The sequence below is a fragment of the Sander lucioperca genome, chromosome 23, assembly GCF_008315115.2.
Source record: "Sander lucioperca isolate FBNREF2018 chromosome 23, SLUC_FBN_1.2, whole genome shotgun sequence".
Taxonomy (NCBI): Eukaryota; Metazoa; Chordata; class Actinopteri; order Perciformes; family Percidae; genus Sander; species Sander lucioperca.
This window is the reverse complement of record NC_050195.1, coordinates 3,540,329-3,554,961: the sequence shown is the minus strand read 5'-3', so window position 1 is coordinate 3,554,961 and position 14,633 is coordinate 3,540,329. Positions and strand designations below refer to the sequence as shown.

At 40.3% G+C, this 14,633-nt stretch overlaps 1 protein-coding gene across 1 annotated transcript; it reads left to right on the top strand.

Moving 5' to 3' along the window:
- Positions 1-8,557: 8,557 nt before the first annotated feature.
- LOC116053734 (vimentin-like) lies at positions 8,558-13,664 on the top strand. The gene is made up of 7 exons (XM_035998199.1): positions 8,558-8,921; positions 10,256-10,295; positions 11,352-11,447; positions 11,696-11,857; positions 12,795-12,924; positions 13,216-13,399; positions 13,511-13,664. Exons 1-7 carry the CDS (start codon positions 8,674-8,676, stop codon positions 13,575-13,577), a joined length of 927 nt encoding a protein of 308 aa, XP_035854092.1. The 5' UTR covers positions 8,558-8,673; the 3' UTR covers positions 13,578-13,664.
- The last annotated feature ends 969 nt before the right edge of the window (positions 13,665-14,633 follow it).

Sequence of the window (14,633 nt, the reverse complement as noted above, 5' to 3'; positions counted from 1 at the left end):
TGTTGGAGCAAAGAAGAGAAGATTGATGGATGTTACTGTTGTCACATTTATATTTAATTAACTGAATTATCTTGAATTCTTTTAATCTTATTGTTTGCCTGTTTTTCTCTTCATTGATACCACTTTGTTTACAATTTTTTTGACATTTTATCAACTGTATTTCTAATATAAAGTTGTTTTTTTTACTTTAACTTTGTGAGATCATGAGCCATGCTGGCGGTCCTTGACTTCTGATCCTTTAACTTTGACTCTGGTGCCACCATGAGGTTGATATTTGCGTAAAATGTCTGGACAACTATCAGATGGGTTTCCATGATGCAGATATTCAAGTTCCCCAAAAGATGTATCCTAATGACTTCAGTGATCCTTCAGAGTTTTCCTCAAGCAAATGCAAGCTAATATTCTGTCATTTTTGGGTTGTTATTGAAATATCTCTACAACTGTTGGATGGATTGCCATTCAATTTGGGACACACCTTCATGGTCTTAGTCTTGTTGTCCTCTGTAGGGGACATGAGTTGACTGTCTACACTTAAAAAAAATATGCATACTACAGTGCTGAAACCAAATAATTAGAAAGCAACACGCACACAACTTGCTTTGTCTTTTTTGTGGTGCAGGGATCTAATGTAGGCTAAAAGGATAAAAACCTAAAACATTATACCAGAATATTTCCACAATTGTCAATTATTTTCTGTTATAAAAAAGCAAAAACATAAAAAAAATGTTGTTGATATCAGTGGTGGAGAGTGAATAAGTAATCAAATGAAATTAAAGATTAAAGCAGTGCATTACTGTACATGATGGTCCTTTCCCTTAATAAGTGAGCTCTTTAGGAACTTATAGATCAAATATCCAGAAGATGGTGATATTTCACCAGTTTTGGTTAACCAACGGTTTGGTTGAGGCTGACAGACAACACGTTTACATGCACACCAATATTCCATTATTTCAAATATGACAATATATGTCATGTAAACAGCATATTCCCGTTAGATATTCAGAAAAAGGCCTTTTTCCTAATTTAGCATTTTCTGATTAAGTCGTGGGATATTCCGGTATTATTCTGGTTATAGAGGCATTTTTCGGACATGTATACAGCGCATTCAGAATATGTGTCTCAATCAGAGTTTTCACCGCAGGCTTATGGTCAGCTCTGTGCGTTGCTATGGTTTCTGTACACAAACCAACCAGCCAATAGTTTGCAAGGCTGCAGTTTCTTTTTCTTTGAACAATCTGAATTTGCTTGGTGGAGGGAGGATTAACGTTAGATTACCATTATGTTAGCTTGTAGTGTTTGTGACTTTCAATGCGTCTGACTGACTGAATATCTAAAGCACTGCAGATCACATAGACATGTCCACAATGTTTTTATGTGGCCATATAGATTGGAGTTGATGGAAATGACAAAATTCGAAAAAATTATTTTCCTGTGTTTTTGTGTCTAAGTGACTGATGGGAACAACAGTCTTTGACATTGGTCCAGTATTAAGCGTAAAGAGTTTCAGAGAAAACTAAAGTAATAATAATAATACATTTATTTTTTATAGCACTTTTCTAAACACTCAAAGACGCTTTACAGTTTTGGTTACAAACAGACAAAAGGTATATAAACAAGGTTACATGACAGACAAAAAGAAAAGGAAAACACATAAAAACAGGTGCATGGACAAGCACAGGTAAAGCAGGAGAGGCGGGCAATGAAAAGGAGGAAAAACTGGGATAGTCTGTTAACAGGAAAAAAGCAAGTTTGAAGAGGTGAGTTTTGAGGGCCTGTTTGAAGGATGGTAGGGTGCTTGACTGTTTGATGTTGTCGGGGAGGGCGTTCCAGAGGGTGGGTGCAGCCAGCCCAGTCTCATGGCAGTTCGTGAATTAGTGACGTTATTTATGACCTTATATGATACGTGTACAGGGACACGTTTTTCTGGTTTTCATCGTGTTGGTGAGCACGAATTTTAAACTAATGTATTTGAATGGGAAGCATATTACGTGATAACAGCACGATTATGGTAGCGAGTATTATTGAAAAGCCGAAAATCCACGTAAGGAGGTTGGTTGGGTTCTTGTTCTCCTAACCACAACCTTTCCCCGTTTCTCTTTTTCTAATCACAACCGTTCCGTTGTTGTAGCGCGTCCCCCGTTGTTGCGTCCCCCAGAGACCACAGATCGTGTCCCGGCGGCCGTTGTTGTCACCGTCTACCGCGTGTGGCGTCACCGTTTTTGCATTCCCCAGAGCAGGCCAGTGTCATGGCAGTTGTCTCCGCCATGCAGCATTTAAATTCCCGGTTGTTGTGTCCCCAAGAGACCGCGGATCATGTTGTCACCATCTCCCCCAGTTGCATGGCAGTTCGAAAAATAGTAACGTTCCAATTTTGTGGTGACCACCACGAAAAAAAGTAGAAAAACGTGTCCCTGTACACGTATCAATAGATCCAAATAACGTGACTATTTCACGAACTGTCGTGAGACCGGGTTGGTGCAGCAGCTGTTAAGGCTCTGTCGCCCCAGGTCCGGGGCTTAGTCCTGATGGTCTTGAGTGTGTTTGCATCGACGGACCTGAGGCGGCACAGGAGTGTGACGGGTGAGGAGGTCGGAGAGGTATTGAAGGGCAAGGTTATTAAGTGCTTTGTATGTGAGGAGAAGTATTTTGAAGTTGATCCTGTGTTTGACTGGGAGCCAGTGGAGTTTGTGGAGAACAGGGGTGATGTGGTCTCGGCGGTAAAAGTTACATCCCATGAACCAGTTGGTTCAGTGTTGTTGTGCAACAGCATCACCTGATGTGTTCCTCATATCAATCAGATCAAGTTTAATCTCAGACTCCGGCTGCTGCCACTCAGCGGTTAGGTAACTTTTCGAAGCATTTGGTCTCGGTCCAATGGGGGCGAGAGAAGCTGCAAAGTCACATTCAGTTCTCCACCTGCTTTGTCTGACAGAAGGGTGTAACTTTGGGTTTAACATTGAGATCTCCAACTATGTAGGGAGGTCCCGGAACATGTCTGCCCAAATACACCTTTTCACATTCATCTGCTGATGGGTCTGATATTCTGTTTCCTCATACTTCTGGCTCTGTGCCTGCTTCTTCTTACAGACACTTAATCAACTGTTGTTTTGAGTTTTGGGGAATGAGGAAACATTAAAAACAGTTGACTTAAAAAACACGACAACAATGTCTTTACACAATGTCATGACAACATTCAGTCTAGAATGTACTGTATGTGGGGCAGATGCATATGTCTTTGTCAGCTGATATACAATTCACTTCTTTTGATTAATTCTATTGAATCGGTATATTCAGATTCATACCAAATTATCATTCCTCCTGATTCTCTGCCCTGAGTGACTCCGTTTAATTTGGAGGATGGGTCAATAATTTCTCTTTTTATTTATTTATTTATTTTTTGTACAATTTAAAACATAAATGTTACCATTTGATGCATTGTACCAGAGTTAGCAACAGGCTAATTTACATCTGCAGTCCCCTGGCAGGGCACTGTAGCCTATTGGACCACTGGAAGAACCTCTAGACCATGTTTCCTACAGGACAACAATACGCACCATCAGGGGCGGAGCTAGACTCTCAGTACAGTGGGGGCGGAGCTTCATCATGGGGCTCATTGCTACCAAGTCATTTTAAAATTTAAAAAAAACGGTAAAATAACTGATGAATGCATGTGTCACTTGTTGAGCCAAGTAAGCCTATATGTCAAATAAAACACAAAGAAAAGACACACGTTTTGACGAAGAAAACAGCTTGCCAGTCAAGTAAAAATGTTTCAGCACCACGGACAGCGACAGCTGATGGACAGCGATGGTCCTGAACAGGCCAAGTGCTCTCAATCAGTGCCACACTATATAACTGACATGGCACTATTATCTATATGTTTGATAAGAAGAGCTGGATTATCACAACGTGAGAACGTAATTAGCTTCTTTCAGATAATAATCTGCAACGTGTCACTTTGGGCCCCGTTCTCGTCAAGTGACGCAAGATCGGCGGCGTTTGACCGGCCCCTAATTGGCACGGGGCCCTGGGGCGGCCGCACACATGCACCCACACTATCTCCGCTACTGCGCACCATCAAAGGCTGCAATATTACAAGACACACTTTAACTACATATGTTCAGCCTGTTGAAATCTCACTTGGGTACAATGATAGAGGGCAGAACAGCACCGTCATAATATCCCAATACTGCAAAGCCTCAAAGCAATGCTCAAAGATGAAAGTGCAGCTCAGCAGAATTTTAACCCACCTCTGGTTGAAGATGGTACACTCCGTGATTTCACTGATGGGTATGTCATTCAATCTGATGCTATGTTTTCTTCAGACCCAGATTCTTTAAAAGTGCATTTTTCATTTGTTTTTATTTAAATCGACATACATCCATACCCTGTACCGGGGTTAGCTTCTGGGTCAGTGTATCTTTTGGTCATTACATTTTTTTTCTTTCATAAACAGGTATTAAAAAACAAAAAAACGAATGATTGTTTGATTTTCATTTTAAAATACAAAATTTGAAAATTGAAATACAAGGTGTTTTTTCCTTTTCATGGTCAAAAAGGGATGAGAGGAATTTAAAATATGCTTTAATTTTCATTTTCTATTTCATATAACAAAAATAAAATCACTAGAAAACAGAAATGAAAAAGGACCTGTGTTTTTATATTCTGATACCGGATGTTGTCATTTCCAAGGCAACAGCGCCAGTGTACCAGTGTTGCTTTCAGCACAGGCTAAAGATAACTTTAAAATTACTTACTCTGTCATGTGCAGAAAATCTCTGTGCGCATATTACAGGGAAGTGGGGGTGCAAGAGAATTTTCTGCAAGAAATGTGAGGAGATTTTGCGCTGAAAATGGCGCAAACATGATGTGACCATAGACTGTATAGACTCATCTGACACCACGTTGAAGTTAGCTTCCGCTTCGCAGCGTCTGATTCTGCAGTTGAGGGAAACTTGTAGCCCAACTTCCTGAGCGACTGATCCTCCGTTTTTTTGCAACTCTTTACATAAACATACATAAATATGGCTATGAAATACATTCTGAAATGAATAAATGAGGCAATACATATAAAGATATAAATTAGTCAATATAGTTCAATAGCCTAAATTTTACTTTTATTTATTTCAGGGGAGATAGTAAAAGCATTTTGTGAGAAAAAAAGGAGTGAATCTCCGACAAATTGCAACAGAAAATCTGACAAATGTTTATTTACTCATAAAAGTCTCCTCTATAACATATAAGTTCAAGTCCAAGTTGAAAATTACTGAAACACCATTATTTATGCAAATAAGCACATATTTCAAAAGTCAATGCCTCAGTAATTTGCATAATTAAACATACACGTTCAGAATACTTGTAATACACAAGATTGTCTTAATGTAAATAATCAACTGGGGAAGTTTAATGGAGATATTTGTTAGTTAAAATATTTTCCCTATTCACCTATTTTTCAATACTTTCCACCACTTGGATTTCTTAGGACTTTTTATATGTTATAGAGGAGACTTTTATGAGGCTAGATCAGTTGAAAGAGTTTCTGTTGCAATTTGTGTGGGGTCATGATGCAGAATGCCGGTACTAAGAGACGGAGGGAGGCAGGGAGAGAGAAATAAATAAATGTGACATTTTGAAATAAAAGTCCGCTCAAGCATCATCAGAGTAGGGTTCCAAAGCATAGTGTGTAAATATTAATATTAATAGTCTATGTTCCAAAGTCATTTTTGCCTGTGCTGAAAGCATCACTGGTACACTGGCGCTGTTGCATTGGAAATGACAACATCCGGTCTCTGAATATGAAAAAAACAGGCCTTTTTTCATTTCTATTTTCAAGTGATTTTATTTTTTGTTATATGAAATAGAAAATGAATATCAAAGCATATTTTAAAATATCTCTCATGCCCTTTTAACCAGGAAAAGGAAAAAAACGCTTTGTATTTCAATTTCAAATTTTGTATTTTAAAATGAAAATCATTCGTGTTTTCGAAATGAAAATCAAATGACCAAAAGATACACTGACCCTTCTGTTTCAGGCAAAGGGGGCTTTGCGTTCTCCTTTATCTTGTTAAGGTAAGCTAGGTTAGCCTCCTTGTGCACGCTTCTCAAATGTACTTTCAAATTCGTGGGATTTTTCCCTTTAATAAATTGTCCACATATTTTACCACCTTCCACTGCAAGGCACTTGCTTTTATCTGACACAAGTCATGTTTCCATCAATGTATTTATGCGCATTTAGAAGTATCACATTAGAAAATGTTGATGGAAATGCCAAAATTCGAGAGAAAAAACGTCCTCAAATTCGCACAAACGTTTTTATTATTTTCCTATGTTTTTGTGTCTAAGTGACTGATGGAAACAACAGTCTTTGACATTGGTCCAGTCCAAGAGTTTCAAAGAAAACTAAAGTAAACGTTACATCCCATGAACCAGTTGGTTCAGTGTTGTTGTGCAACAGCATCACCTGATGTGTTCCTCATATCAATCATGTCAAGTTTAATTGTGTTGAAACAAATTCCACAAATATTCCCCCACCCTTCTCAGACTCCGGCTGCTGCCACTCAGCGGTTAGGTGAATTTTCTGAGCGTTTGATCTCGGTCCAATGGGAGCGAGAGAAGCTGCAAAGTCACATTCAGTTCTCCACCTGCTTTGTCTGACAGAAGGGTGTTGGGTTTAACATTGAGATCTCCAACTATGTAGGGAGGTCCCGGAACATGTCTGCCCAAATACACCTTTTCCCATTCATCTGCTGATGGGTCTGATATTCTGTTTCCTCATACTTCTGGCTCTGTGCCTGCTTCTTCTTACAGACACTTAATCAAGTGTTGGTTTGAGTTTTGGGGAATGAGGAAACATAAAAAAAAACACACACACACACACACACACACACACACACACACACACACACACACACACACACACACTTTAAAGTTGTGGGGTCCAGCAGTTTGGCCCCACAAAGCTATCCGGACCCCACAAGTATACTGTATTCCTGGTTTTTGGACCCCATGAATATAGTTAAACAAGAACACACACACACACACAGAGACACACACTGGCACACACACACACACACACACACACACACACACACACACACACACACACACACACACACACACACACACACACTGACACACAGACAGACAGACACACACACACACACACACACACACACACACACACACACACACACATACACACATACAGTTTCCCCTAAATTAAAAGATCTCAATACTAATTTCACCACAGCACTTAGCCTATTCCTGAGTCAAATGCTGAGATATACTTTTTATAATAATAATTCATAAAAACATTCAAAAACAATGAAGCATTAATAAAACATCAGCACAGTCAACATTAGATAGGACAAGGCTCAGAAATGAATTAAGATCAACAGTTCAGTTGATGCAGCGCCATCTATGGGAATGGCCAGGTAATGTCATTTCAGGACAATAGTGTCAAAACAAGAAAAAAAAATATTAATCGATTTTTGGAATTCTATGAATCGATTTTGAATCGGTAGAGACTGAATCTCATTTTTTGCACACCCCTAAATTATACCCAAAAGTATATAGGCAAATAAAATTAGCTCCATCTGGACCAATTACAACATTAAAGTACAAGTGAATACATCAATAATAATCATCTAGTAATATGATGACATAAAACTGACAGGAGCCATTTTGCATAATCACTACTTTTAATACATTATACATTTTGTTGCCAGTATTTTTAATCAAAGTTGTTTTTGAATGGAGGGCTTTTGACTGTCACGGAGTATTTTGTAGTGTGGTATTGCTACTTTTATTTCAGTAAGTGATCTGAATACTTCTTCCACCACTGCATACAACAGGAGGGAAAAAAAACTAAATGTAGATATGTGGGTTACAAAAAATTATCTTTTTAATGATCTTGCAGATACTGTAAGTAAACTAAATTGTTTAGTACGATACAGACAATAAGGATACAACTTAAACTGTTAACTCAGACAAAGCCAGACTATAGTTTGATGTTTTCCCCAGCCTCTGATGCTTTACAAAGATAAGACCAGCTCACTGAGCTGGGTTTGTCCCTGCACAGTCATGTCTTAGGGGCAACATGCCAACTTCAATCCACTGCTGCCACCTGAGCCCTCAAAGCAAAAATGTGATCTCTGTGAAATACTCTCTGTGAAATAAATATTTGTGTGTTCAGGCTGCTATCTAGTCGACAAACATAACAAAACCTCTTTTGTTGTGTTTTGTAAAGAGCACAGTGCACCCAGTAGCACCAGTGCAGTGTGGCTGAGAGGTGTAGAGTGTCCCTGGCTTAGCTGCCCTGCGTCTCCCTTCACAATCACTGAATCTCAGCTAGTCAGCAGCACTGGAGGACTGACAGCTCGGGAGCGAAGGGAGAAAGAAAGAGAAACAGAAAGAAAGACAGACAGGGAGCGAAAGAGTCTCCCCTGACATATTTGATACACTGTATGTTTATTACATGCTGGATCATCAAGTTATTACTTGTCATTGTTGAGTTATTTGCATGAGGAGGAGACTATAAATAAGTAATGGGTTAGGAAACGCCTTCCCAGGCACACTCCATTGATGCAGTCAGGACACGAGCAACACCGAGCTACTGTCTGAAAAAATACCAGCAAAATATTGTATGGAACAGCTCCACAGTCTTCTTACAATATGCTTGGCAACGAGAAAGTTCAGTTGAAGTTGCTCAACGACCGCTTCGCCAAATACATTGCTACGGTCCCCTTCTTGGAGGAGCAGAACCAGAAACAACAGGTGGAGCTAGAGAAGCTGCGGGGCAAAGGCACATCCCGGGTTGGAACTCAGTACGAGGAAAAGATACGGGACCTGACGGAGGAGGTGGACCAGCTCACCGAAGCGAAGACCCGGGTGGAAGTTGACCGGAATAAACTGAAAGAGAAGTAGGAGGCGTGGCGTGATGTCTCTGTTCTCCACTGTGTGATGTTTAAGAAACTCCATACAGATTTTGTTATGTTGTAAGCCTATAAATCAGATTCGTTATTATCAGTAAGCCTATGTGCATACCCCATTTATTCATAACCTTGTTATATAGACTTAATTACAGGTTATACTTTAGTAACTAGTCAAATATATACAGTATATATACCAGCTCTGTGTCTGAGTGAAGTTTCTCTCTCACTGAAATGTACTCATGAAGAAGTAAAGCCAGAGCCAGAAAAGGCAAACAGAGCTGGGGAGGCAGAAAATAGTTTAATGTCATGCTTTTAACCCTCCTGTTGTCCTCCCTCCATTTTCAAAAAGTTTCTATATCAGAAATGTGGGTTTCTTTCAACCAAATTTTCAAAAGAAATAATGTGGATGGCTCCCTACAATGCTCTTCACATGTTTTATTCAATTGTATAGCATTTGAATATATATATATATATTTTTTTATAAAAGAACTTTGAAAAAGTGAAAAAAATGTTGGCAAAAGCTTAAAAAACGTGGGGGAAAAACACACACAAAAACGTCAAAGGTGTTAGGGTGAGGTCTGGACCCAAGAGCGAACACAAACTAGATGGATGGAATTTGAAAACAGTTCTTTTAATGAAAGTTTAGCCGAACAGAAATCTTGCAATATAACTCAGGATGGTGGTGATCCAAATGGAGTGTAGGAGCGGAGGTAGGCAAGGCAGGCTCGAAAACACACACAGCAGGTGGCGTGGCTGGAAGTGAAGATACTGTAGACCTCCAACGTCTGCGCACAGAAAAAACGACATAGTGTTAAAATAAAGAAAAACTTTGAAACAGGTTCACTTAGAGACTAGAGCTTTTGGCCGAGAGTAGTTACCACTTGGTAGACTGAACAAACTGGCGCTGGCTGCCTGGATAACAGGAGTACTAGAGCTGGAGCTTGATTAGTAGATCACCTGCTGCTGCGCTGGAGAGCCAGGTGCCCTGGAGGAAGCCACGCCTGCCCACACACTCCACACACTCCCACACACACACACACACACCGAAAACCCAAAAAAAAGGAAACACACAGCCTGAGTCACGGACAGGCTGTGACAAAAGGTGCAGAAAAAAACGTTAAACGTTACGAAAAAGTGAAAAAAACATTGGTGGAAAAGCAACAAGTGTCGAAAAGACGTCCAAAACGTTAAATAAAAGTTTAAATTTTGACCCAAAGAAACAAAAAGTTGCATGGTCCACGGGAAGACAACACGAGGGTTAAGGTGGAAGGGAAGAGTCCCATCAGCTATAATAATAAAATGCCTGCTTTTTGTCTCTGTAGGTTGAAGGCTGAGATAACCCACCGAGAGAAGGCATGTCAGGTACATCTCTGCCTCAGGATTTTTGCAAAGAGAGTAATAATTAGCCTGGTCCTACCAGACTCTGGTACATTTCATTTGTACAGAGTCTGGCCTCTCCATTGACAAGTGTTAACTTCCTTGAAGGTGGGTACGCGTACTCAACCTTGTTGAAGTTTAACACTATTGGATCTGCCCAGAGCCACTCTGGATCTGCCATAACCAATCACTAACGTTTGGTCGTGACGTATGTCACGCGCATGTGCAATGTTGGGTTCCGGTATGTGTACAGATCAGATTATTGGCATATTATCAAAGATGTTTATCAATATTAGTTATGAATATGGTCATTAATAACTTTATCAAATCAACAAACAATCAAAACGGGGCACCACCCTGAAACTTCAGGGGCCAATATTGAACTGTGGAATAGTCTCATTTGTCAGTGGAAGGGTGAAATCCGAGCACTGACCTGTGTTTAACCAGCAATTAATACAATAATACACAAATAATCACAAACAACTGCTAATTAAAGTATAGTAGAATTTATTAACTTCAAAATTCTCAATGGTCAATCAATAATCCTTTGATCAATTAAAACCAATATACGTTTCTTTTAAGTACAACAAAACAAAGCAAACGACAGACATGTAGTGACCATGTCTGTGTGTGTGTGTGTGTGTGTGTGTGTGTGTGTGTATGTGAAAATAGGAGGGGGAGGGGCAAAACCCGTGGTTGCTTGGTTACGCCCAGCCAAGCTAGCCGTTAGCTCCTTGGAGCTAGGCTAGGTGTTAGCTGCACAAAAGCTAGTTAGGAATAAACGGCTTATATGGTCGTATAGTTTGGAGGACTTGGTGGCAGTGACATTTGTCAGGTGCCTGGAGTTGACTTCTACTGGATGCATGTGTTTGTGACCTTTCCTCGCTACGCAATGGGTCATTGTGTGTACATGGTTGTTGTGTGAGTGTGTCTGTACAGCATGTTTGAGAGAGTATTTTCTTTCTATGTCAGCAAACACATAATGCATAATTTATGTCACTTTCACAAGTAACCTTATTAAGAGTGAGTGTCACTACACAGGATTTGGACGATGCTACAATCATCAGACTAAACCTAGAGCAGAAGGTTAAGTCACTCAAGAAAGAAATCAGCTTCCTCAAGAAGCTGCATGAGGAGGTAAGCTACCTTTTTTTTTTAATACTGGGCCAAATAATTTGAGGTATTTTTTAATCTGGTCAGAGTACCAAATATAGGGTTGAATGCATCAGTGCAATTATATACAGCTAGGAAACTCATTGAATAGTATATAAATGAACATTAAAATAAAAGTCTACATACTCGCAATACTGTCCTCAATGTACTGTATGTCATCTGAGTAAGCAAAAAAGTATTTGTACATGACAGTTCTATTGATTCTATTGCAGGAAATACGGGAGCTGCAGACCCAGCCGCAGCAGCAGTATGTGCAGGTGGACAGGGGGATGGTTAAACCTGACCTTACAGATGCTCTGAGGGACGTCCGTCAGCAGTATGAGAAACTGGCCTCCAAAAACATGCAAGAGTCTGAGGAACGGTACAAATCCAAGGTAAAGATTTTCTACAAGAGAATGTGGTGTAATTTAAAAAATGTTCAAGAAATTCTAAAGCAGCAGGATGAATGGACTAAAGCTTGAATATAATCCCACATTCTGCACATTTTAGATCTAGTAATTGATCACATGACTACTTGGATTTGCAAACTATTAGTCCTAGCGATAAACCCACCTGACTCTGCAGATCCCCTTAATTCTACAAAGCATTTTAGTGTCTTTCAGCTCTTTGTTTTGGTTTTCTGACCCCCAACTGTACTGTTTTGGATCATTTTTCATGGCCCTCGTCAGCACTGTTTTTGGCTGCAGTAGGCAGTACCTGCCCAGCACCAGATGGCTGACAAAGTTAGCTACTAACTGGTGAACTCTGAGGAGCATTTAGCAGCTAAGGAGACACATATTTCCCCCAGGACTTAGTAGAGACCAAAACACAGCTAAAATAGAGTGAATATTGGACTTACATTCATCAGGTGGCCAGAAACACAACTCCAAATGAATGATAATGTTGCTCCTCATCTGCTTGATTTGTAAATAGGTGTTGACTGTTTGCTAACAAGTTCCCCATATCAACCTAAAAAGTTATTGTGTTCACAGCGTGTTTCCACTGCCCCATGTGGCCCCAAAAATCAGCTGTTTTTAAGTTTTTTCTTAAAAAAGGCATTAAATCATCTGCCAAAAAACTGAAAAGCAATGCAGTAAAGTAGAACCTTCCTTTCTTTATGACCATTGAACATTGGATTGTCATGAACAGTGTCACCTCAAAACTGCTTCAACCACCCAGCTAGTGTCGGCAAGCCTCTTGTGGCCACATCTTTCATTACATGCTTCACGCTATTTGCCATAGTCACTCTTCCTCAATCTCTGACTCATCATTTATTGAACAGTTGACTCAGTTCTACCCTGTGCTCTCTGTGTTTGTCACTGGGATCACCAGTTTGCTGACCTCACCGAAGCGGCAGCGAGGAATAATGATGCCTTGCAACTGGCCAAGAAAGAGGCCAATGAACATAAGCGCAAAGTTCAGTCACTTACTCGTGAGGTGGATGACCTTAAAGGAACTGTGAGTATGCAACATTAGGCTTACAGTGTACTGCACAAGATAATAATGCAAAACCCTACATTTTTCAATCCATTTGTAGCTGGAATCAAACAAATGGAACACAAAAAGTTCAGAAACAGCTGCATGCTTAATTAATGACACAGCAAATGGATACACATCCAGATCACAAAAGCAAAAAAAAAAAAAAAAATCACCCTTTTATTTTATTTCTATTTGAAGTTATTTTCACTGCCTAAGTATCATTTCGATCCCATTTGGTTGCTGTCCCAGATCGAATCCTTGAACGACGAGCTAGCACAGATGGAGGACAACTTCTCAGTGGAGAAGAAAACCGTCAGCCGCCTGGAGGAGGACATTCAGAAAATGAATGACAAGATGGCCCGTGACCTCCAGGAGTACCAGGACCTCCTAAATGTCAAGATGGACCTGGACGCAGAGATTGCATTCTACAAGAATCTGCTGGAAGTAGAGGAGGAAAGGTGAAGGATGAAGATCTTCAAAATGTCTAGCTGACAGAGATGCTTATTAACATTCATCACATAAAACAAGGACACAAATGTTGATTTTGGACTGTATTTCTCTATTTCCAGAATCGCCACCGCCAAACCAAAATCCTCGGTAGAATCCACTTCAAGTGATTTTCAATCAATGAAGTAGTTTTCTGATGATAATTTAAGCTCAGACAACCTTGCTAACCTTTTCTTTGTCCTCTACATTCTTGTTCAGGAGGGGGAAAAAAGCAAGATATCCAATGATGGCTTGAAGCTTCAAGGACCGCCACTACCACCACCATTAAAATAGAAGTAATTTTCATCTAAATGTGGTGTACTAATTGTGGATATGGGTGTGTGTCTAAGAGAGGCAGGAAATGGCAGTTGGGTCAACAACACGACATGGCAGTTGGGTCAATGGCAGGAAACAGTTGGTAGATATGTGTGTGTGTGTGTGTGTGTGTGTGTGTGTGTGTGTGTGTGTGTGTGTGGTCTTGTTTAACTATATTCATGGGGTCCAAAAACCAGGAATACAGTATACTTGTGGGATCGGGATAGCTTTGTGGGGCCAAACTGCTGGACCCCACAACTTTAAAGGTCTGTTTGAGGGTTAAGACTTGGTTTTAGGATTAGGGTTAGAATTAGGTTATGGTTAGGGTGAGGGTAAGGGTTAAGGTTAGGCATTTAGTGGTGATGGTTAAGGTTAGGGTAAGGGGCTAGGGAATGCATTATGTCAATGGCGGGTCCCCACGTGTGTGTGTGTGTGTGTGTGTGTGTGTGTGTGTGTGTGTGTGTGTGTGTGTGTGTGTGTGTGTGTGTGTGTCCAGGCGCCCGGTGAAAAGGTCACGGGGAGCAAGAAGAGCCCGACGGAGTACCCGGAGAGGAGGATAAATAGACAGGGCAAGTCATAATTCAGGGCTCAGAATCTTGGAGGCTTCGTGGATCTGAGTCCTGTACTTTGTGTCTGATTGCCAGGGATACCTAGTCTCAGTTTTGAGCCCACATGTGTATTGTAATCTTAAAATACTGTCACTAAAGAGTGTTAACTGCAAATCTATTGTCTCATTAATTTTATTACAGTCCTCCGGTTAATAGGATCAACGAATACGCTGAAGGGGACGGTTTAGAGAAAGGGTAATTGGAGTCAAAATTCTGACGGCCTGAGGGCCTAAGGTTCCAGAGCCATTAGATCCTCTTCAAGTAATAATGTGTTTGCCAAATA

Coding starts and splice junctions, on each gene's coding strand:
- LOC116053734 (XM_035998199.1), top strand. CDS start 8,674: ATGCTTGGCAACGAGAAAGTTCAGTTGAAGTTGCTCAACGACCGCTTC. Junction 8,922..10,255: donor CGGAATAAACTGAAAGAGAA/GTAGGAGGCGTG, acceptor TTGTCTCTGTAG/GTTGAAGGCTGAGATAACCC. Junction 12,925..13,215: donor TGACCTTAAAGGAACTGTGA/GTATGCAACATT, acceptor ACGACGAGCTAG/CACAGATGGAGGACAACTTC.